The 25,899-nt window shown below is 46.8% G+C and overlaps 3 protein-coding genes and 1 long non-coding RNA gene across 10 annotated transcripts in view; 2 read left to right on the plus strand and 2 right to left on the minus strand.

Annotated features, from left to right (window-relative positions):
• The window catches only part of PFAS (phosphoribosylformylglycinamidine synthase), a 119,456-nt gene extending 107,833 nt beyond the window's left edge, over nt 1-11,623 (minus strand). Inside the window, exons 1-4 of the mRNA XM_085534512.1 lie at nt 11,485-11,623; nt 10,615-10,760; nt 3,480-3,564; nt 1,751-1,906 (exon numbers count right to left, since the gene is read on the minus strand). Of these exons, the coding sequence (XP_085390638.1) occupies nt 1,751-1,906; nt 3,480-3,564; nt 10,615-10,645 (272 nt within the window). The 5' untranslated portion in view covers nt 10,646-10,760; nt 11,485-11,623. The remainder of the gene's footprint in view (nt 1-1,750; nt 1,907-3,479; nt 3,565-10,614; nt 10,761-11,484) is intronic.
• Nucleotides 11,624-12,350: 727 nt separating this feature from the next.
• On the plus strand, nt 12,351-12,875 carry LOC146751489 (uncharacterized). Its single transcript, XR_014941500.1, has 3 exons — nt 12,351-12,443; nt 12,500-12,591; nt 12,757-12,875. It is a non-coding gene; the product is annotated as an uncharacterized LOC146751489 (long non-coding RNA).
• The window catches only part of LOC107307257 (uncharacterized), a 51,892-nt gene continuing 38,696 nt past the window's right edge, over nt 12,704-25,899 (minus strand). Inside the window, exons 13-15 of one of the 7 annotated variants that reach the window (XM_085534519.1) lie at nt 24,103-24,273; nt 18,600-18,783; nt 12,901-12,999 (exon numbers count right to left, since the gene is read on the minus strand). In XM_085534519.1, the coding sequence (XP_085390645.1) occupies nt 18,604-18,783; nt 24,103-24,273 (351 nt within the window). In that variant the 3' untranslated portion in view covers nt 12,901-12,999; nt 18,600-18,603. Of the gene's footprint in view, nt 13,000-17,682; nt 18,784-24,102; nt 24,274-24,632; nt 24,726-24,936; nt 25,021-25,733; nt 25,818-25,899 lie in introns of those variants that run through there. The other 6 variants (XM_085534518.1, XM_085534525.1, XM_085534524.1 and 3 more) reach the window with 6 other exon arrangements.
• Nucleotides 16,260-18,425, plus strand: LOC146751490 (uncharacterized). Its single transcript, XM_085534533.1, has 3 exons — nt 16,260-17,659; nt 17,791-18,148; nt 18,414-18,425. Exons 1-3 carry the CDS (start codon nt 17,247-17,249, stop codon nt 18,423-18,425), a joined length of 783 nt encoding a protein of 260 aa, XP_085390659.1. The 5' UTR covers nt 16,260-17,246.

The raw sequence follows: 25,899 nt of genomic DNA on the forward strand, positions 1-25,899 counted from the left end.
AGCTGTGACCCACAGAGACCATGCAGCCGGATCCGGGTCTGACTGGGGTTATAGGGTTATATAGGGTTATATAGGGTTATATAGGGCCATATAGGATCATATAGGGTTATATAGGGTTATATGGGGTTATATAGGGTTATATGGGGTCATATATGGGGTTATATGGGGGGTAATGGGGTTATATGGGGTCAACTGTGACCCACAGAGACCACGCAGCCGGATCCGGGTCTGACTGGGGTTATAGGGTTATATAGGGTTATATAGGGTTATATAGGGTTATATAGGGCCATATAGGATCATATAGGGTTATATAGGGTTATATGGGGTTATATAGGGAGATATGGGGCCATAAAGGGTTATATAGGGTTATATGGGGTTATATAGGATCATATAGGGTTATATGGGGTCATATAGGGCCATATGGGGTTATATGGGGTCATAATGGGTTATATATAGGGTTATACAGGGTTATATGGGGTATATGGGGTTATATAGGGATATATGGGGTCATATAGGACCATATAGGGTTATATAGGGTCATATAGGGTTATATGGGGTCATATAGGGCCATATAGGGTTATATAGGGTCATATAGGGCCATATAGGGTTATATAGGGTTATATGGGGTCATATAGAACCATATGGGGTTATATAGGGTTATATGGGGTCATATAGGACCATATAGGGTTATATGGGGTTATATAGGGTCATATAGGGTTATATAGGGTTATATGGGTTTATATAGGGTCTTACAGGGATATATGGGGTTATATTGGATCATATGGGATTACATAGGATCATATAGAGTTATATGGGGTCATATAGGACCATATAGGGTTATATGGGGATATATAGGGTCATATAGGGTTATATAGGGCCATATAGGGCCATATAGGGATATATAGGATCATATAAGGCCATATAGGGTTATATGGGATATATAGGATCATATAGGGTCATATAGGGTTATATAGGACCATATAGGGTTATATGGGGTTATATGGGGTTATGGGTTATATAGGGTCATATAGGGTCATATAGGGTCATATAGGGCCATATAGGATCATATAGGGTCATATAGGGCCACATAGGGTCATATAGGGTTATATAGGGCCATATAGGGACATATGGGGTCATATAGGGTCATACAGGGCCATATAGAGCCATATAGGGTCATATAGGGTCATATAGGGTTATATAGGATCATATAGGGCTATATGGGGTTATGGGTTATATATGGGTCATATAGGATCATATAGGGTTATATAGGGCCATATAGGGCCATATAGGGCCATATAGGGTCATATAGGGTCATATAGGGTCATATAGGGCCATATAGGGCCATATAGGGTTATATAGGGTCATATAGGATCATATAGGGTCATATAGGACCATATAGGGTTATATGGGGTTATGGGTTATATAGGGTCATATAGGGCCATATAGGGTTATATAGGGTCATATAGGGTCATATAGGGTTATATAGGGTTATATAGGGTTATATGGGGTTATGGGTTATATATCGGTTATATATGGGTCATATAGGGTCATATAGGATCATATAGGGTCATATAGGGCCATATAGGTTTATATAGGATCATATAGGGTTATATAGGGTCATATAGGGTTATATAGGATCATATAGGATCATATAGGGATATATAGGGCCATATAGGGCCATATAGGGCCATAGAGGGTTATATAGGGCCATATAGGGTCATATAGGGCCATATAGGGCCATATAACTCACGCTGCAGCCACCCTTGCTGCCATACAGAGCCGGTGCTGTGCCGGGAACGCGGCTCCGTGGGGCAGCTCGGCCACGTTGGGGGGCGACGGCCACGGGGACAAAGATGGCGGCACGGCCTGGAGGCGCCACGGCCACGATGGGGCGTATGGGGCCCATCTATGGGGAGATATGGGGCAGTATGGGGCTGTATGGGGAGATATGGGGCTGTATGGGGCTGTATGGGGGGATATAGGGCACTATGGGGCTGTATGGGGGGATATGGGTCAGAATGGGGCTGTATGGGGCAGTATGGGGCTGTATGGGGCCCATCTATGGGGAGATATGGGGCTGTATGGGGCAGTATGGGGCTGTATGGGGCTGTATGGGGCAGTATGGGGCTGTATGGGGCCCATCTATGGGGAGATATGGGGCTGTATGGGGCTGTATGGGGCTGTATGGGGCAGTATGGGGCAGTATGGGGCTGTATGGGGCCCATCTATGGGGAGATATGGGGCTGTATGGGGCAGTATGGGGCTGTATGGGGCTGTATGGGGCTGTATGGGGCAGTATGGGGCTGTATGGGGCAGTATGGGGCTGTATGGGGCTGTATGGGGCTGTATGGGGCTGTATGGGGCAGTATGGGGCTGTATGGGGCTGTATGGGGCTGTATGGGGCTGTATGGGGCTGTATGGGGCAGTATGGGGCTGTATGGGTCAGTATGGGGCGTATGGGGCCCATCTATGGGGAGATATGGGGCAGTATGGGGCTGTATGGGGCAGTATGGGGCTGTATGGGGCAGTATGGGGCAGTATGGGGCTGTATGGGGCTGTATGGGGCTGTATGGGGCAGTATGGGGCAGTATGGGGCTGTATGGGGCTGTATGGGGCTGTATGGGGCAGTATGGGGCTGTATGGGGCTGTATGGGGCAGTATGGGGCTGTATGGGGCTGTATGGGGCTGTATGGGGCACTATGGGGCTGTATGGGGCACTATGGGGCTGTATGGGTCAGTATGGGGCTGTATGGGGCTGTATGGGGCAGTATGGGGCTGTATGGGGCTGTATGGGGCTGTATGGGGCACTATGGGGCTGTATGGGGCTGTATGGGGCTGTATGGGGCAGTATGGGGCTGTATGGGGCTGTATGGGGCTGTATGGGTCAGTATGGGGCTGTATGGGGCTGTATGGGGCAGTATGGGGCTGTATGGGGCAGTATGGGGCTGTATGGGGCTGTATGGGTCAGTATGGGGCTGTATGGGGCTGTATGGGGCTGTATGGGGCTGTATGGGGCAGTATGGGGCTGTATGGGGCAGTATGGGGCTGTATGGGGCAGTATGGGGCTGTATGGGGCTGTATGGGGCTGTATGGGGCTGTATGGGGCCCATCTATGGGGAGATATGGGGCAGTATGGGGCTGTATGGGGCTGTATGGGGCAGTATGGGGCAGTATGGGGCCCATCTATGGGGGGATATGGGTCAGTATGGGGCTGTATGGACCAGTATGGGGCACTATACTGGTCCATACTGGCCCATACTGGTCCATACTGGTCTATACTGGTCTATACTGGTCCATACTGGTCTATACTGGTCCATACTGGCCCATACTGGTTTATACTGGCCCATACTGGTCCATACTGGTCTATACTGGTCCATACTGGTCCATACTGGTCCATACTGGCCCATACTGGTTTATACTGGCCCATACTGGTCCATACTGGCCCATACTGGTTTATACTGGTTTATACTGGTCCATACTGGTACATCTCCTCCCGTTCCTTCTTCTCCTCCCGTCGATGCAGCAGCAGCAGCGGCTCCGACTCGTCGTCACGCGGGATCCGGGCTGAGGGGACACGGGACGACACGGGATGACACGCGTGTTACATGACATATATGGCCCCATAGAGACAATAGAGCCCATAGAACCCATAGAGCCCATAGAGCCCCATTGACTCCATTGATCCCCATTGACCCTATTGGCCCCATAGACCCAATAGTGCCCCATTGACCCCATAGACCCCATAGAACCCATAGAGCCCATAGACACCATAGACCCCATAGAACCCATTGATCCCCATTGACCCTATTGGCCCCATTGACCCCATAGACCCCATAGACCCCATTGATCCCATAGACCCCATTGACTCCATTGATCCCCACAGACCGCATTGATCCCCATTGACCCTATTGACCCCATAGAGCCCATAGACACCATAGAGCCCCATTGATCCCATAGAGCCCCATTGACTCCATTGATCCCCATTGACCCTATTGGCCCCATAGACCCCACTGACCCTATTGATCCCATAGACCCAATAGTCCCTAATAGACCCCATTGATCCCAATGTCCCCATTGACCCCATAGACCCCATTGACCCCATAAACCTAATAGTGCCCCATTGACCCCATAGAGCCCATAGAGCCCATAGAACCCATAGAGCCCCATTGACTCCATTGACCCCATAGGCCCCATTGACCTCATTGATCCCAATGTCCCCATTGACCCCATAGACCCCATAGACCCCATATCCCCCATAGACCCCATAGACCCCATAGCCCCCATAGATCCCATATCCCCCATAGCCCCCATTGACCCCATAGACCCCATAGCCCCCATAGCCCCCATAGACCCCATATCCCCCATAGACCCCATATCCCCCATAGCCCCCATGGCCCCCACAGACCCCATATCCCCCATAGCTCCCATAAACCCCATAGCCCCCATAGATCCCATATCCCCCATAGCCCCCATTGACCCCATAGACCCCATATCCCCCATAGACCCCATTGCCCCCATAGAGCCCATATCCCCCATATCCCCCATAGACCCCATAGACCCCATATCCCACCTGTCCCCTCTCTGAGCAGCAGCTCCCCGCTCTCCAGCCATTGGTAACATGGGAAGGTGGCAATAGGGACCCCATAGACGTCATCGGCCCCATAGATGTCATCGTCGGCCCCATAGATGTCATCATCGGCCCCATAGATGTCGTCATCGGCCCCATAGATGTCATCATCGGCCCCATAGAGGTCATCATCGGCCCTATAGCTCTCATTAGCCCTATGGGAGTCCTTGGCCCCATAGCTGCCCTCAGCCCCATAGCTGCCCTTGTCCCTATAGCTCTCATTGGCCCCATAGCTTCCCTTGTCCCTATGGCCCCCATTGCCCCCATTGTCCCCATTGCCCCCCTTGGCCCTATAACCCCCCTCGGCCCCATATCCGCCCCCCTCGGCCCCATAGCTGCCCTTGTCCCCATTACCCCCATCACCCCTATGACCCCCTTTACCCCCATTGCCCCCATTGCCCCTATTGCCCCCCTCGGCCCTATAACCCCCCTCGGCCCCATATCCGCCCCCCTCGGCCCCATAGCTGCCCCCATCGGCCCCATAGCTGCCCCCATCGGCCCCATAGCTTCTCTTGTCCCTATAGCTCTCATTGCCCCCATTGCCCCCATCATCCCTATGACCCCCATTGCCCCCATTGCCCCTATTGCCCCCATTGCCCCCATTGCCCCCATTGCCCCTATTGCCCCCCTCGGCCCCATATCCGCCCCCATCGGCCCCATAGCTTCTCTTGTCCCTATAGCTCTCATTGCCCCCATTGCCCTCATTGCCCCCATTGTCCCCATTGCCCCCATGGCCCCCATTGCCCCCATGGCCCCCATTGCCCCTATAACCCCCCTCGGCCCTATAACCCCCCTTGGCCCCATATCCGCCCCCCTCAGCCCCATAGATTCCCTTGTCCCCATTACCCCCATCATCCCTATGACCCCCTTTACCCCCATTGCCCCCATTGTCCCCATTGCCCCCATTGTCCCCATTGCCCCCATTGCCCCTATTGCCCCCATTGCCCCTATTGCCCCCCTCTGCCCCATAGCCGCCCCCCTGTGCCCCATAGACGGTGACGATGTCGCATTGCCATCTATCGGGGACGACGGACACCAATGGTTCCTTATGGAGCTTCAGCAGCAGCAGTTTCCCCAATGGGGTCGGGGACGTCACCTCGGCCTCCACGGTCTGTGGGGTGAACAATGGGGTCACCCCATAGCGCCCCATAGCGCCCTATGGGATCCTATGGCACCCTATGGGACCCTATGGGATCATATGGGATCCTATGGGACCCTATGATATCCTATGGAACCCTATGGGACCCTATGATATCCTATGGAACCCTATGGGACCCTATGATATCCTATGGAACCCTATGGGACCCTATGATATCCTATGGAACCCTATGGGACCCTATGATATCCTATGGAACCCTATGGGATCCTATGGCACCCAATGGAACCCTATGGCACCCTATGGGACCCTATGGGACCCTATGATATCCTATGGGATTCTATGGGACCCAATGGAACTCTATGGGACCCTATGATATCCTATGGGATCCTATGGCACCCCATAGCGCCCCATAGCACCCTATGGGACCCTATGGCACCCTATGGGACCCTATGGAATCCTATGGGACCCTATGATATCCTATGGGATTCTATGGGACCCAATGGAACCCTATGATATCCTATGGGATCCTATGGCACCCCATAGCGCCCCATAGCACCCTATGGGACCCTATGGCACCCTATGGCACCCTATGGGACCATATGGTATCATATGGGATCCTATGGCACCCAATGGTATCCTATGGGACCCTATGGGACCCTATGGCACCCTATGGGATCCTATGGGCACCCAATGGGATCCCAATCCCAATCCCATCCCATATATCCCATATATCCCATATATCCCATATATCCCATATATCCCCTATATCACATATATCCCATATATATCCCATATATCCCATATATATCCCATATATCCCATATAAACCCCATATAAATCCCATATATCCCATATATATCCCATATATATCCCATATATCCCATAAATCCCATATAAATCCCATATATCCCATATATATCCCATATATCCCATATATCCCATAAATCCCATATAAATCCCATATATCCCATATATATCCCATATATCCCATATAAACCCCATTTATATCCCATAAATCCCATATATATCCCATATATATCCCATATATCCCATATATATCCCATATATCCCATATATATCCCATATATCCCATATATATCCCATATATATCCCATATATATCCCATATATATCCAATATATATCCCATATATCCCATATATATCCCATATATCCCATATATATCCCATATAAATCCCATATATATCCCATATATATCCCATATATCCCATATATATCCCATACATCCCATATAAACCCCATATATATCCCATATATCCCATATATCCCATATATATCCCATATATATCCCATATATATCCCATATATCCCATATAAATCCCATATATATCCCATATATATCCCATATATATCCCATATATCCCATATATATCCCATATATATCCCATATATATCCCATATAAATCCCATATATATCCCATATATCCCATATATATCCCATATATCCCATATATATCCCATATATATCCCATATATCCCATATATATCCCATATATATCCCATATATATCCCATATATCCCATATAAATCCCATAAATCCCATATATATCCCATATATCCCATATATATCCCATATATATCCCATATATCCCATATATATCCCCTATATCCCATATATATCCTATATATCCCATATATCCCATATATATCCCATATATATCCCATATATATCCCATATATATCCCATATATCCCATATATCCCATATATATCCCATATATCCCATATATATCCCATATATCCCATATATATCCCATATATATCCCGTATATATCCCATATATCCCATATATATCCCATATATCCCATATATCCCATATAAACCCCACATATATCCCATATATCCCATATATATCCCATATATATCCCATATATATCCCATAAATCCCATATATATCCCAATATATATCCCATATATCCCATATATCCCATAATATCCCATATATCCCATATATCCCATATATATCCCATATATATCCCATATATCCCATATATCCCATATATATCCCATATATATCCCATATATATCCCATATATCCCATATATATCCCATATATATCCATATATATCCCATATATATCCCATATATATCCCATATATCCCATATATATCCATATATATCCCATATATATCCCATAAATCCCATATATATCCCATATATATCCATATATATCCCATATATCCCATATATATCCCCTATATCCCATATATATCCCATATATCCCATATATATCCCATATATCCCATATATCCCATATATCCCATATATATCCCATATATATCCCATATATATCCCATATATATCCCATAAATCCCATATATCCCATATATATCCCATATATATCCCATATATATCCCATATATCCCATATATCCCATATATATCCCCTATATCCCATATATATCCCATATATCCCATATATATCCCATAAATCCCATATATATCCCATATATTCCATATATATCCCATATATATCCCATATAGATCCCATATATATCCCATATATACCATATATATCCCATATATATCCCATATAAACCCCATATATCCCATATATATCCCATATATATCCCATATATCCCATATAAACCCCATATATATCCCATATATCCCATATATATCCCATATATCCCATATATCCCATATATCCCATATATATCCCATATATATCCCATATATATCCCATATATCCCATATATCCCATATATATCCCATATATATCCCATATATATCCCATATATCCCATATATCCCATATATATCCCATATATCCCATATATATCCCATATATCCCATATATCCCATATATATCCCATATATCCCATATATATCCCATATATCCCATATATCCCATATATATCCCATATATCCCATATATATCCAATATATCCCATATATCCCATATATATCCCATATATATCCCATATATCCCATATAAATCCCATATATATCCCATATATATCCCATATATATCCCATATATCCCATATAAACCCCATATATCCCATATATATCCCATATATATCCCATATATATCCCATATATCCCATATATATCCCATATATCCCATATATATCCCATATATATCCCATATATCCCATATATATCCCATATATATCCCATATATATCCCATATATCCCATATATATCCCATATATCCCATATATATCCCATATATATCCCATATATCCCATATATCCCATATATATCCCATAAATCCCATATATATCCCCTATATCCCATATATATCCCATATATCCCATATAAACCCCATATATATCCCATATATCCCATATATCCCATATATATCCCATATATCCCATATATATCCCATATATATCCCATATATATCCCATATATCCCATATATCCCATATATATCCCATATATATCCCATATATATCCCATATAAACCCCATATATCCCATATATATCCCATATATATCCCCTATATCCCATATATATCCCATATATCCCATATAAACCCCATATATATCCCATATATCCCATATAAATCCCATATATATCCCATATATATCCCATATATCCCATATAAATCCCATATATATCCCATATATATCCCATATAAACCCCATATATCCCATATATATCCCATATATATCCCATATATATCCCATATATATCCCATATATATCCCATATATCCCATATATATCCCATATATATCCCATATATATCCCATATATATCCCATATATCCCATATATATCCCATATATATCCCATATATATCCCATAAATCCCATATATATCCCATATATCCCATATATATCCCATATATATCCCATATATCCCATATATATCCCATATATCCCATATATATCCCATATATCCCATATATATCCCATATATCCCATATATATCCCATATATATCCCATATATATCCCATATATCCCATATATATCCCATATATCCCATATAAACCCCATATATATCCCATATATCCCATATATATCCCATATATATCCCATATATCCCATATATATCCCATATATCCCATATATCCCATATATATCCCATATATATCCCATATATATCCCATATATATCCCCTATATCCCATAAATCCCATAAATCCCATATATATCCCATATAAATCCCATATATCCCATAAATCCCATATAGATCCCATTACCGATCCCGCTTTCAGGTGGTACATCGGCCATATAAGGTTATAGGGTTCACTCTGACCCTCGGTCCCGATATATATCCCATATATCCCATATATCCCATATATATCCCCTATATCCCATATATATCCCATATAAATCCCATATATCCCATAAATCCCATATAAATCCCATTACCGATCCCGCTTTGAGGTGGTACATCGGCCATATAAGGTTATAGGGTTCACTCTGACCCTCGGTCCCGATATATATCCCATATATCCCATATAAACCCCATATATATCCCATATATCCCATATATATCCCATATATCCCATATAAATCCCATAAATCCCATAAATCCCATATAAATCCCATTACCGATCCCGCTTTGAGGTGGTACATCGGCCATATAAGGTTATAGGGTTCACTCTGACCCTCGGTCCCGATATAAATCCCATATATCCCATATATATCCCATATATATCCCATATATCCCATATATATTTGATATATCCCCTATATCCCATATATATCCCATATATCCCATAAATCCCATAAATCCCATATAGATCCCATTACCGATCCCGCTTTCAGGTGGTACATCGGCCATATAAGGTTATAGGGTTCACTCTGACCCTCAGTCCCGATATATATCCCATATATCCCATATATATCCCATATATATCCCATATATATCCCATATAAATCCCATATATCCCATAAATCCCATATAAATCCCATTACCGATCCCGCTTTGAGGTGGTACATCGGCCATATAAGGTTGTAGGGTTCGCTCTGACCCTCGGTCCCGATCAATGTCACTGTTATGGCCGCCATCGTCCCCGCACCCCAATCCGACCCCGTAGTCACACGTAACCGGTACCGGAACCCTATAGGGTCAATAGGATCAATGGGGTCAATGGGGGTCCGTTATAGGGTCAATAGGATCAATGGGGTCAATGGGGGGCAATATAGGGTCAATATGATCAATGGGGTCAATATAGGTCCGTTATAGGGTCAGTGGGGTCAGTTTAGGGTCTATAGGGTCAATGGGGTCCATTATAGGGTCAGTGGGGTCAGTTTAGGGTCAATAGGATCAATGGGGAGCAATATAGGGTCAATAGGATCAATGGGGTCAATGGGGGGCAATATAGGGTCAATAGGATCAATGGGGTCAATATAGGTCCGTTATAGGGTCAATAGGATCAATGGGGTCAATATAGGTCCGTTATAGGGTCAATAGGATCAATGGGGTCAATATAGGTCCGTTATAGGGTCAATAGGATCAATGGGGTCAATGGAGGTCCGTTATAGGGTCAATGGGGTCAATGGGGTCAATATAGGGTCTCTGGGGTCCATTATAGGGTCAGTGGGGTCAATATAGGGTTAATGGGGTCCATTATAGGGTCAGTGGGGTCAATATAGGGTTAATGGGGTCCATTATAGGGTCAATGGGGTCAATATAGGGTTAATGGGGTCCATTATAGGGTCAATGGGGTCAATATAGGTTTAATGGGGTCCATTATAGGGTCAATGGGGTCAATATAGGGTTAATGGGGTCCATTATAGGGTCAATGGGGTCATTTAGGATCACTATGGGGTCACCGAGGTTACCTGGGGTCTTTGGGGTCACAGTGGGATCATCAGTGGGGTCACTGGAGGACATCGTGGGGCCCTATAGATCCTATAGGTCCTTTGGGGTCTTCGGGGTCACTGTGACCCTATAGATCCTATAGGTCCTTTGGGGTCTTTGGGGTCACCGTGACCCTATAGATCCTATAAGTCCTTTGGGGTCTTCGGGGTCACTGTGATACTATAGGTCCTATAGGTCCTTTGGGGTCTTCGGGGTCTCCGTGACCCTATAGATCCTATATGTCCTTTGGGGTCACCGTGACCCTATAAATCCTATATGTCCTTTGGGGTCACCGTGACCCTATAAATCCTATATGTCCTTTGGGGTCACTGTGACCCTATAGATCCTATAGGTCCTTTGGGGTCTTCGGGGTCACTGTGACCCTATAGATCCTATAGGTCCTTTGGGGTCTTCGGGGTCTCCTTGACCCTATAGATCCTATAGGTCCTTTGGGTTCACTGTGACCCTATAGATCCTATAGGTCCTTTGGGGTCTTCGGGGTCACCTTGACCCTATAAGTCCTATAGGTCCTTTGGGGTCCTTGGGGTCTTCGTGACCCTATAAGTCCAGGGGGTCACCTTGACCCTATAGATCCTATAGGTCCTTGGGGTCTTCGGGGTCACCTTGACCCTATAGATCCTATAGGTCCTTTCGGTTCTTCGGGGTCACTGCTGCCCTATAGATCCTATAGGTCCTTTGGGGTCTTCGGGGTCACCGTGACCCTATAGATCCTATAAGTCCTTTGGGGTCTTCGGGGTCTCCTCGACCCTATAAGTCCTATAGGTCCTTTGGGGTCCTTGGGGTCTCCTCGACCCTATAGATCCTATAGGTCCTTCAGGGTTGCCTTGACCCTATATGTCCTTTGGGGTCACCGTGACCCTATAGATCCTATAGGTCCTTTGGGGTCTTCGGGGTCTCCTCGACCCTATAGATCCTATAGGTCCTTTGGGGTCCTTTGGGGTCCTTGGGGTCTCCTCGACCCTATAGATCCTATAGGTCCTTTGGGGTCTTCGGGGTCACCACGACCCTATAGATCCTATAGGTCCTTTGGGGTCCTTGGGGTCTTCGTGGCCCTATAGATCCTATAGGTCCTTTGGGGTCTTTGGGGTCACTGTGACCCTATAGATCCTATAGGTCCTTCGGGGTCTTCGGGGTCACCGTGACCCTATAAGTCCTATAGGTCCTTTGGGGTCCTTGGGGTCTTCGTGGCCCTATAGGTCCAGGGGGTCACTGTGACCCTATAGATCCTATAGGTCCTTTGGGGTCTATGGGGTCTTCAGGGTCTTCGGGGTCTCCTCGACCCTATAGATCCTATAGGTCCTTTGGGGTCTTCGGGGTCACTGTGACCCTATAGATCCTATAGGTCCTTTGGGGTCTTTGGGGTCTCCTCAACCCTATAGATCCTATAGGTCCTTTGGGGTCCTTTGGGGTCCTTGGGGTCACCGTGACCCTATAGATCCTATAGGTCCTTTGGGGTCTTTGGGGTCCCCTTGGCCCTATAGAACCATTTGGGGTCCTATAGAATCTATAGGATCCTTATGTTCCACTCGACCCTATAGCTCCGTGCCTTCCCAGTCCCTCCCAGTTTAACCCAGCCCCTCCCAGTTTAACCCCATAACCAGCCCCACACCCGGCCCTATTACCCCATAGATCCCATATAACACAGTTACAACACAGCCCCACCCCATAACCGGCCCCACATCCGGCCCTATTACCCCATAGATCCCATATAACCCAGTTACACCACAGCCCCACCCCATAACCAGCCCCACATCCGGCCCTATTACCCCATAACCAGCCCCTATTGCCCCATAGATCCCATATAACCTAGTTACACCACAGCCCCACCCCATAACCAGCCCCACATCCGGCCCTATTACCCCATAACCAGCCCCTATTACCCCATAGATCCCATATAACCCAGTTACACCACAGCCCCACCCCATAACCAGCCCCACACCCGGCCCTATTGCCCCATAGATCCCATATAACCCAGTTCAGCCCCATAACCAGCCCCACATCCGGCCCTATTACCCCATATCCGGCCCTATTACCCCATATCCGGCCCTATTACCCCATATCCGGCCCTATTACCCCATAACCAGCCCCTATTACCCCATAGATCCCATATAACCCAGTTACACCACAACCCCACCCCATAACCAGCCCCACATCCGGCCCTATTACCCCATAGATCCCATATAACCCAGTTCAGCCCCATAGATGCCCCATAACCAGCCCCTATTACCCCATAGATCCCATATAACCCAGTTCAGCCCTATATCCGGCCCTATTACCCCATAGATCCCATATAGCCCAGTTCAGCCCCATAGATGCCCCATAACCAGCCCCTATTACCCCATAGATCCCATATAACCCAGTTCAGCCCTATATCCGGCCCTATTACCCCATAGATCCCATATAGCCCAGTTCAGCCCCATAGATGCCCCATAACCAGCCCCTATTACCCCATAGATCCCATATAACCCAGTTCAATCCCATTATAACCCAGTTTATTAGGGTTTTTATTAGGGTCTCTATTAGGGTCATTATTAGGGTCTCTATTAGGGTCACTATTAGGGTCTCTATTAGTGTCTCTATTAGGATCATTATTAGTGTCTCTATTAGGGTCATTATTAGGGTCTCTATTAGGGTCACTATTAGGGTCTCTATTAGTGTCTCTATTAGGATCATTATTAGTGTCTCTATTAGGGTCATTATTAGGGTCTCTATTGGGGTCACATTTGGGGTCTGTATTGGGGTCAATATTTGGGTCTACAATGGGGTCTCTATTAGGGTCTCTATTGGGGTCTCTATTAGGATCATTAATGGGGTCTCCATTAGGGTCAATATTAGGATCCTTATTGGGGTCTCTATTAGGATCATTATTGGGGTCTCTATTAGGGTCAATATTAGGGCCACTATTATGGTCTCTATTGGGGCCAATATTAAGGTCTCTATTGGGGTCTCTATTAGGGTCACTATTAAGGTCTCTGTTAGGGTCTCTATTGAGGTCTCTATTAGGGTCTCTATTAGGGTCTCTATTAGGATCGTTATTAGGGTCTCTATTAGGGTTTCTATTAGGGCCTCTATTAGTGTCTCTATTAGGGTCTCCATTGGGATCATTATTGGGGTCTCTATTGGGGTCTCTATTAGGGTCGTTATTAGGGTCTCTATTGGGGTCTCTATTAGGGTCAATATTAGGGTCTATAATGGGGTCTCTATTAGGGTCTCTATTGGGGTCTCTATTGGGGTCTCTCTTAGTGTCTCTATTAGGGTCTCTATTAGGATCATTATTAGGGTCTCTATTGGGGTCTCTATTAGAGTCTCTATTAGGGTCTCTATTAGGGTCGTTATTAGGGTCACTATTAGGGTCTCTATTGGGCTCTATATTAGGGTCTCTATTGGGGTCTCTACTAGGCTCAATATTAGGGTCTCTATTAGGGTCTCTATTAGGGTCTCTATTAGGGTCTCTATTAGGGTCTCTATTGGGGTCTCTATTAGGCTCTATATTAGGGTCAATATTAGGGTCTCCATTAGGGTCTCTATTAGGATCTCTATTGGGGTCTCTATTAGGGTCTCTATTGGGGTCACATTTGGGGTCTCTATTGGGGTTTCTATTGGGGTCACTATTAGTGTCTATAATGGGGTCTCTATTAGGGTCTGTATTAAGATCATTATTGGGGTCTCTATTAGGGTCTCTATTAGGATCATTATTGGGGTCTCTATTAGGGTCTCTTTTAGGGTCAATATTAGGGTCTCTATTAGGATCGTTATTAGGATCTCTATTAGGATCTCTATTAGGATCTATATTAGGGTCTCTATTAGGGTCTCTATTAGGGTCTCTATTAGGGTCTCTATTAGGGTTTCCATTGAGGTCTCTATTAGGGTCTCCATTGGGGTCTCTATTAGGGTCTCTATTGGGGTCTCTATTAGGGTCTCTATTAGGGTCTCTATTGGGGTCTCTATTGGGGTCTCTATTAGGATCATTATTAGGGTCTCTATTAGGATCATTATTAGGGTCTCTATTAGGATCATTATTAGGGTCTCTATTGGGGTCACATTTGGGGTCTGTATTGGGGTCAATATTCGGGTCTATAATGGGGTCTCTATTAGGTCTCTATTAGGATCATTATTGGGGTCTCTATTAGGGTCATTATTAGGGTCACTATTAGGGTCTCTATTAGGGTCTCTATTAGGATCATTATTGGGGTCTCTATTAGGGTCTCTATTAGGGTCTCAATTAGGGTCATTATTGGGGTCACTATTAGGGTCTATAATGGGGTCTCTATTAGGGTCTCTATTAGGGTCACTATTAAGGTCTCTGTTAGGGTCTCTATTGAGGTCTCTATTAGGGTCTCTATTAGGGTCACTATTAGGGTCTCTATTAGGGTCTCTATTAGGATCATTATTGGGGTCTCTATTAGGGTCTCTATTAGGGTCACTATTAGGTTCTCTATTAGGGTCTCCATTAGGGTCAATTTTATGGTCACTATTAAGGTCTCTATTAGGGTCTCTATTGAGGTCTCTATTAGGATCTCTATTGGGGTTTCTATTGGGGTCTCTATTAGGGTCTCTATTAGGATCTATATTAAGGTTTCCATTGGGGTCTCTATTAGGGTCGTTATTAGGGTCTCTATTAGGGTCTATAATGGGGTCTCTATTAGGGTCTCTATTGGGGTCTCCATTAGGGTCTCTATTAGGCTCAATATTAGGGTCTCTATTAGGGTCTCTATTAGGGTCACCATTGGGGTCTATAATGGGGTCTCTATTAGGGTCTCTATTAGGATCATTATTGGGGTCTCTATTAGGGTCATTATTAGGGTCTCTATTGGGGTCTCTATTAGTGTCTCTATTAGGATCATTATTGGGGTCATTATTAGGGTTTCTCTTAGGGTCTCTATTAGGGTCTCTATTAGGGTCACTATTAAGGTCTCTATTAGGATCATTATTGGGGTCTCTATTAGGCTCAATATTAGGGTCTCTATTAGGGTCTCTATTAGGATCGTTATTGGGGTCACTATTAGTGTCTCTATTAGGGTCTATAATGGGGTCTCTATTAGGGTCTCTATTAGGGTCTCTATTAGGGTCACTATTAGGGTCTCTATTGGGGTCTCTATTAGGCTCAATATTAGGGTCTCTATTAGGGTCTATAATGGGGTCTCTATTGGGGTCTCTATTAGGGTCTCTATTGGGGTCTCTATTATGGTCTCTATTGGGATCACTATTAGGGTCTCTATTGGGGTCTCTATTGGGGTCTCTATTAGGGTCTCTATTAGGGTCTATAATGGGGTCTCTATTAGGGTCTCTATTAGGGTCTCTATTGGGGTCTCTATTAGGGTCTCCATTAGGGTTTCTCTTAGGGTCAATATTAGGGCCACCATTGGGGTCTCTATTGGGGTCTCTATTAGGGTCTCTATTAGGGTCACTATTAGGGTTTCTCTGAGGGTCTCTTTTAGGGTCAATATTAGGGTCTCTATTAGGATCATTATTGGGGTCTCTATTAGTGTCTCTATTAGGGCCACTATTAGGGTCGTTATTAGGGTTTCTCTTAGGGTCTCTATTGGGGTCTCTATTAGGGTCTCTATTAGGGTCTCCATTGGGGTCTCTATTAGGGTCTCTATTAGGGTCTCTATTGGGGTCTCTATTAGGGTCTCTATTAGGGTCTCTATTGGGGTCTCTATTAGGCTCTCCATTAGGGTCTCTATTAGGGTCTCTATTGGGGTCAATATTCGGGTCTATAATGGGGTCTCTATTAGGGTCTCTATTAGGGTCTCTATTAGGGTCACCATTGGGGTCTATAATGGGGTCTCTATTAGGGTCTCTATTAGGATCATTATTGGGGTCTCTATTAGGATCATTATTGGGGTCTCTATTGGGGTCACTATTAGTGTCTATAATGGGGTCTCTATTAGGGTCATTATTGGGGTCTCTATTAAGGTCTCTATTAGGATCATTATTAGGGTCTCTATTGGGGTCTCTATTAGGGTCTCTATTAGGGTCTCTAATGGGGTCTCTATTAGGATCACTATTAAGGTCTCTATTAGGGTTTCTATTAGAGTCTATATTAGGGTTTCTATTAGGGTCTCTATTAGGGTCTCCATTGGGATCACTAATCGGGTCTCTATTAGGATCTATATTAGGGTCTCCATTGGGGTCTCTATTAGTGTCTCTATTAGGGTCTCTATTAGGGTCTCTATTAGGGTCTCTATTAGGGTCTCTATTAGGATCATTATTGGGGTCTCTATTAGGGTCTCTATTAGTGTCTCTATTAGGGTCTCTATTAGGGTCTCTATTGGGTCTCTATTGGGGTCTCTATTAGGGTCTCTATTAGGATCATTATTGGGGTCTCTACTGGGGTCTCTATTAGGGTCACTATTAGTGTCTCTATTAGGGTCACTATTAGGGTTTCTATTATGGTCTCTATTGGGGTCTCTATTGGGGTCACATTTGGGGTCTCTATTAGGATCTATATTAGGGTCTCTATTAGGGTCTCTATTGGGGTCTCTATTGGGGTCACTATTAGTGTCTCTATTGGGGTCTCTATTGGGGTCTCTATTAGGGTCTCTATTAGGCTCTATATTAGGGTCTCTATTAGGATCTATATTAGGGTCTCTATTAGGGTCTCTATTAGGGTCTCTATTGGTGTCAATATTAGGGTCTCTCTTAGTGTCTCTATTAGGATCATTATTGGGGTCTCTATTGGGGTCTCTATTGGGGTCACATTTGGGGTCTCTATTAGGATCATTATTGGGGTCTCTATTAGGATCTCTATTAGTGTCTCTATTAGGGTCAATATTAGGATCATTATTGGGGTCGTTGTTAGGGTCTCTATTGGGGTCTCTATTAGGGTCAATATTAGGGCCACTATTGGGGTCAATATTAAGGTCTCTATTGGTGTCTCTATTAGGGTTTCTATTAGGATGTCTATTAGGGTCAATATTAGGGTCTCTATTGGGGTCTCTACTAGGCTCTATATTAGGGTCTCTATTAGGGTCTCTATTAGTGTCTCTATTGGGGTCATTATTAGGGTCTCTATTGGGGTCTCTATTAGGGTCTCTATTGGGGTTTCTATTGGGGTCTCCATTGTGTCCACCCGTTCATATGGCGACGCTGTTCTCCACGTTGCTGGGGTCGAGGTACGGATACGGGAGTTGAAGTTTCCGGTTCCGGTTCCGGATTTTTTCACTGATTCGATTCAAACGACGACGAAAACGTGACATGGAACGAAGCGGAACCGGCTCCGTGAAGTGACGGTCGGGGTAATGGCCCAATGGGAGCTAACGGGGACAGGAACAGGAAGTTGGGGGGGTGGGACCGGAAGTTGGAAGACCCGGAAGTTGGATGGAACCGGAAGTTGAGGGGAAACCGGAAGTAGGAAAACCCAGAAGTATGGGACCGGAAGTTGGAAGACCCGGAAGTTGGATGGAACCAGAAGTAGGAAACCCAGAAGTATGGGACCGGAAATGATAAGAACCCAGAAGTAGGAAGGACCGGAAGTTGGGGGGAAGCGGAAGTTGGAAAACCCGGAAGTAGGAAAACCCGGAAGTTGGATGGAACCGGAAGTGATAAGAACTGGAAGTAGTGGGGGAAACCGGAAGTAGGAAAACCCGGAAGTAGGATGGAACCGGAAGTTGGAAAACCTGGAAGTAGGAAGGGCCGGAAGTAGGAAACCCGGAAGTTGGAAGGACCGGAAGTGATAAGAACCGGAAGTAGTGGGGGAAACCAGAAGTAGGAAAACCCGGAAGTTGGATGGAACCGGAAGTGATAAGAACCCAGAAGTAATAAGAACCAGGAAGTTTGGGGTAAAACCGGAAGTAGGAAAACCCGGAAGTTGGGGGAGAACCGGAAGTTGGAAGACCCAGAAGTAGGAAGGGCCGGAAGTAGGAAACCCGGAAGTTGGATGGAACCGGAAGTAGGAAAACCCGGAAGTTGGATGGAACCGGAAGTAGGAAAACCCGGAAGTTGGAAAAGCCATAAGTAGGAAAACCCGGAAGTATGGGACCGGAAGTAGGAAGGACCGGAAGTTGGATGGAACCGGAAGTAGGAAGACCCGGAAGTATGGGACCGGAAGTGGTAAGAACCAGAAGTAGTGGGGGAAACCGGAAGTAGGAAAACCCGGAAGTTGGATGGAACCGGAAGTTGGAAGACCCGGAAGTAGGAAGGGCCGGAAGTAGGAAACCCGGAAGTAGTGGGGAGGTGGAAGTTGGAAGACCCGGAAGTATGGGACCAGAAGTGATAAGAACCCGGAAGTAGGAAGGACTGGAAGTGATAAGAACTGGAAGTAGTGGGGGAAACCGGAAGTAGGGAAACCCGGAAGTATGGGACCGGAAGTAGGAAAACCCGGAAGTTGGAAAAGCCATAAGTAGGAAACCCGGAAGTGTGGGACCGGAAGTGATAAGAACCGGAAGTGGGAAGGACCGGAAGTTGGGGGGAAGCGGAAGTTGGAAAACCCGGAAGTTGGAAAAGCCATAAGTAGGAAACCCGGAAGTATGGGACCGGAAGTGATAAGAACCCGGAAGTAGGAAGGGCCGGAAGTAGGAAACCCGGAAGTTGGATGGAACCGGAAGTGATAAGAACCCGGAAGTGATAAGAACCCGGAAGTTGGGGGTAAACCGGAAGTTGGAAGACCCGGAAGTATGGGACCGGAAGTAGGAAAACCCGGAAGTAGGAAGGGCCAGAAGTAGGAAACCCGGAAGTTGGGGGGAAGCAGAAGTTGGAAGACCCGGAAGTAGGAAAACCCATAAGTAGGAAACCCGGAAGTATGGGACCGGAAGTGATAAGAACCCGGAAGTTTTGGGGTAAAACCCGGAAGTTTGGGGTAAAAAACGGAAGTCTGAGGACTGGAAGTTGGCAAAGCCGGAAGTATGGGACCGGAAGTGATAAGAACCCGGAAGTTTGGGGTAAAACCGGAAGTTTGGGGTAAAAACAGGAAGTTTGGGGTAAAACCCGGAAGTTTGGGGGTAAAACCCGGAAGTTTGGGGGTAAAACCGGAAGTTTTGGGGTAAAACCCGGAAGTTTGGGGGTAGAACCCGGAAGTTTGGGGTAAAAAACGGAAGTCTGAGGACCGGAAGTTGGCAAACCCGGAAGTATGGGACCGGAAGTGATAAGAACCCGGAAGTTTGGGGTAAAACCCGGAAGTTTGGGGGTAAAACCCGGAAGTTTGGGGTAAAACCCGGAAGTTTGGGGTAAAAAACGGAAGTCTGAGGACCGGAAGTTGGCAAACCCGGAAGTATGGGACCGGAAGTGATAAGAACCCGGAAGTTTGGGGTAAAACCCGGAAGTTTGGGGGTAAAACCCGGAAGTTTGGGGTAAAACCCGGAAGTCTGAGGACCGGAAGTTGGCAAACCCGGAAGTATGGGACCGGAAGTGATAAGAACCCGGAAGTTTGGGGTAAAACCCGGAAGTTTGGGGGTAAAACCCGGAAGTTTGGGGTAAAACCCGGAAGTCTGAGGACCGGAAGTTGGCAAACCCGGAAGTATGGGACCGGAAGTGATAAGAACCCGGAAGTTTGGGGTAAAAAACGGAAGTTTGGGGGTAAAACCCGGAAGTTTGGGGTAAAAAACGGAAGTCTGAGGACCGGAAGTTGGCAAAGCCGGAAGTATGGGACCGGAAGTGATAAGAACCCGGAAGTTTGGGGTAAAAACAGGAAGTTTGGGGTAAAACCCGGAAGTTTAGGGGTAAAACCGGAAGTTTAGGGGTAAAACCCGGAAGTTTGGGGTAAAAAACGGAAGTCTGAGGACCGGAAGTTGGCAAAGCCGGAAGTATGGGACCGGAAGTGATAAGAACCCGGAAGTTTGGGGTAAAACCCGGAAGTTTGGGGGTAAAACCCGGAAGTTTGGGGTAAAACCCGGAAGTCTGAGGACCGGAAGTTGGCAAACCCGGAAGTATGGGACCGGAAGTGATAAGAACCCGGAAGTTTGGGGTAAAAAACGGAAGTTTGGGGGTAAAACCCGGAAGTTTGGGGTAAAAAACGGAAGTCTGAGGACCGGAAGTTGGCAAAGCCGGAAGTATGGGACCGGAAGTGATAAGAACCCGGAAGTTTGGGGTAAAAACAGGAAGTTTGGGGTAAAACCCGGAAGTTTAGGGGTAAAACCCGGAAGTTTAGGGGTAAAACCCGGAAGTTTGGGGTAAAAAACGGAAGTCTGAGGACCGGAAGTTGGCAAAGCCGGAAGTATGGGACCGGAAGTGATAAGAACCCGGAAGTTTGGGGTAAAACCCGGAAGTTTGGGGTAAAAACCGGAAGTTTGGGGTAAAACCGGAAGTTTAGGGGTAAAACCCGGAAGTTTGGGGTAAAAAACGGAAGTCTGAGGACCGGAAGTTGGCAAAGCCGGAAGTATGGGACCGGAAGTGATAAGAACCCGGAAGTTTGGGGTAAAAAACGGAAGTCTGAGGACCGGAAGTTGGCAAACCCAGAAGTATGGGACCGGAAGTGATAAGAACCCGGAAGTTTGGGGTAAAACCCGGAAGTTTGGGGTAAAACCCAGAAGTTTGGGGTAAAACCTGGAAGTTTGGGGTAAAAAACGGAAGTTTGGGGTAAAAAAAGGAAGTCTGAGGACCGGAAGTTGGCAAAGCCGGAAGTATGGGACCGGAAGTGATAAGAACCCGGAAGTTTGGGGTAAAAACAGGAAGTTTAGGGGTAAAACCCAGAAGTTTGGGGGAAAAACCCGGAAGTTTAGGGGTAAAAACAGGAAGTTTGGGGTAAAACCCGGAAGTTTAGGGGTAAAACCGGAAGTTTGGGGTAAAAAACGGAAGTTTGGGGGTAAAACCCGGAAGTCTGAGGACCGGAAGTTGGCAAACCCGGAAGTATGGGACCGGAAGTGATAAGAACCCGGAAGTTTAGGGGTAAAACCCGGAAGTTTGGGGTAAAAACAGGAAGTTTGGGGTAAAACCCGGAAGTTTAGGGGTAAAACCCGGAAGTTTGGGGGTAAAAAACGGAAGTTTGGGGTAAAAAACGGAAGTCTGAGGACCGGAAGTTGGCAAACCCGGAAGTATGGGAGCGGAAGTGATAAGAACCCGGAAGTTTGGGGTAAAACCCGGAAGTTTGGGGTAAAACCCGGAAGTCTGAGAACCGGAAGTTGGCAGACCCGGAAGTATGGGACCGGAAGTGAAAAGAACCCGGAAGTTTCGGGTAAAACCCGGAAGTTTGGGGTAAAAACAGGAAGTTTGGGGTAAAACCCGGAAGTTTGGGGTAAAAAACGGAAGTCTGAGGACCGGAAGTTGGCAAACCCGGAAGTATGGGACCGGAAGTGATAAGAACCCGGAAGTTTGGGGTAAAACCCGGAAGTTTGGGGGTAAAACCCGGAAGTTTGGGGTAAAAAACGGAAGTCTGAGGACCGGAAGTTGGCAAAGCCGGAAGTATGGGACCGGAAGTGATAAGAACCCGGAAGTTTGGGGTAAAACCGGAAGTTTGGGGGTAAAACCCGGAAGTTTGGGGTAAAACCGGAAGTTTAGGGGTAAAACCCGGAAGTTTGGGGTAAAAAACGGAAGTAGTGGGGAAAAGCAGAAGTTGGGGGAACCGGAAGTTGGCAAACCCGGAAGTATGGGACCGGAAGTGATAAGAACCCGGAAGTTTTGGGGTAAAACCCGGAAGTTTGGGGTAAAAACAGGAAGTTTGGGGTAAAACCCGGAAGTTTGGGGTAAAACCGGAAGTTTGGGGGTAAACCAGAAGTAGGAAACCCGGAAGTATGGGACCGGAAGTGATAAGAACCCGGAAGTTTGGGGTAAAACCCGGAAGTTTGGGGTAAAAAACGGAAGTCTGAGGACCGGAAGTTGGCAAAGCCGGAAGTATGGGACCGGAAGTGATAAGAACCCGAAAGTTTGGGGTAAAACCCGGAAGTTTGGGGTAAAACCGGAAGTTTTGGGGTAAAACTCGGAAGTTTAGGGGTAAAACCCGGAAGTTTGGGGGTAAAACCCGGAAGTTTGGGGGTAAAACCCGGAAGTTTGGGGTAAAAAACGGAAGTCTGAGGACCGGAAGTTGGCAAACCCGGAAGTATGGGACCGGAAGTGATAAGAACCCGGAAGTTTGGGGGTAAAACCCGGAAGTTTGGGGTAAAACCCGGAAGTTTGGGGTAAAAAACAGGAAGTTTGGGGTAAAACCCGGAAGTTTGGGGTAAAACCCGGAAGTTTGGGGTAAAAAACGGAAGTCTGAGGACCGGAAGTTGGCAAACCCGGAAGTATGGGACCGGAAGTGATAAGAACCCGGAAGTTTTGGGGTAAAACCCGGAACTTTGGGGTAAAACCCGGAAGTTTGGGGTAAAAAAAGGAAGTCTGAGGACCGGAAGTTGGCAAACCCGGAAGTATGGGACCGGAAGTGATAAGAACCCGGAAGTTTGGGGGTAAAACCCGGAAGTTTGGGGTAAAACCCGGAAGTTTAGGGGTAAAACCCGGAAGTTTGGGGTAAAAAACGGAAGTTTGGGGTAAAACACGGAAGTCTGAGGACCGGAAGTTGGCAAACCCGGAAGTATGGGACCGGAAGTGATAAGAACCCGGAAGTTTGGGGTAAAACCCGGAAGTTTTGGGGTAAAACCCGGAATTTTGGGGTAAAACCCGAAGTTTCTGGGTCCGTAAGTTGTTTTTTGGCTGTTCTGGGGTCTCACCATGTCTATGGGCTCGTTGCGCAGCACCCACAGCACCGACAGGACCCGACACGTGGTGTTGACGGCAGGAAGTGAGTCCAGGAAGTCGTGGAGACTCAGTGGGGATTTATGGGATGGCGGGGGAGCCCGCATGGCCGCCGGCATGTTGGGCATGAAGGAACCCAGCTCAAACTGAAATCAATGGGGGATAGAGGGACGTATAGGGACATATAGAGGACTATAGGGCCCCATAGAGGCCTATAGGGCCCCATAGAGGCCTATAGGACCCCATAGGGCATCATAGAGTCTTATAGGGCCCCATAGGGCACCATAGAGTCCTATAGAGCTCCATAGAGCACCATAGAGACTTATAGGGCCCCATAGGGCACCAGAGTCCTATAGAGTCCTGTAGGGCCCCATAGAGTCCTATAGGGCCCCATAGAGTCCTATAGAGTCCTGTAGGGCACCATAGAGTCCTATAGGGCCCCATAGAGTCCTATAGAGTCCTGTAGGGCCCCATAGAGTCTTATAGAGTCCTATAGAGGCTCATAGAGTCCTATAGGGCCTCATAGAGTCCTATAGGGCCCCATAGGGGGAGCGCGCATGGCCGCCGGCATGTTGGGCATGAAGGAACCCAGCTCAAACTGAAATCAATGGGGGATAGAGGGACATATAGGGACATATAGAGGACTATAGGGCCCCATAGAGGCCTATAGGGCCCCATAGAGGCCTATAGGACCCCATAGGGCATCATAGAGTCTTATAGGGCCCCATAGGGCACCATACAGTCCTATAGAGCTCCATAGAGCACCGTAGAGTCCTATATAGTCCTGTAGGGCCCCATAGGACCCCATAGAGCCTCATAGAGGCCTATAGGGACCCATAGGGGGGAGCACACATGGCAGCCGGCATGTTGGGCATGAAGGAACCCAGCTCAAACTATAGGACATAGGGGGACATATAGGGAACTATAGGACCCTATAGAGGCCTATAGGACCCCATAGAGCCCCATACAGTCCTATAGAGGCTCATAGGGCCCCATAGAGGCCTATAGGGACCCATAGGGGGGAGTGCGCATGGCCGCCGGCATGTTGGGCATGAAGGAACCCAGCTCAAACTATAGGACATAGGGGGACATATAGGGACATATAGGGAACTATAGGGACATATAGGACCCTATAGAGCCCCATAGAGTCATATAGGGGCTCTATAGGACCCCATAGGGCATCATAGAGTCTTATAGGGCCCCATAGGGCACCATACAGTCCTATAGAGGCTCATAGGGCCCCATTGAGTCCTATAGGGCCCCATAGAGCCTCAGAGTGACCCACAGAGTCCTATAGAGGCTCATAGAGTCCTATAGGGCGTCATAGGGGCTCATAGAGGCCTATAGGGCACCATAGGGCACCATAGAGTCCCATAGGGCACCATGGAGTCCTATAGGGCCCCATAGAGTCCTATAGAGCCCCGTAGAGCACCATAGAGACTTATAGGGCCCCATAGGGCAACAGAGAGTCCTACAGAGCCCCATAGAGTCCTATAGAGTCCTGTAGGGCCCCGTAGGGCCCCATAGAGCCCCATAGAGTCCTATAGGGCCCCGTAGGGCCCCATAGAGTCCTCTCGAGCCCCATAGAGTCCTATAGGACCCCATAGAGCCTCATAGAGGCCTATAGGGACCCATAGGGGGGAGTGCGCATGGCCGCCGGCATGTTGGGCATGAAGGAACCCAGCTCAAACTATAGGACATAGGGGGACATATAGGGACATATAGAGGCCTATAGGATCCTATAGAGACCCATAGAGTCCTATAGAGGCTCA

The sequence above is a fragment of the Coturnix japonica genome, unplaced genomic scaffold (genome assembly GCF_054131305.1).
Source record: "Coturnix japonica strain WE unplaced genomic scaffold, WE-NBRP24 Scf084, whole genome shotgun sequence".
Lineage (NCBI taxonomy): Eukaryota > Metazoa > Chordata > Aves > Galliformes > Phasianidae > Coturnix > Coturnix japonica.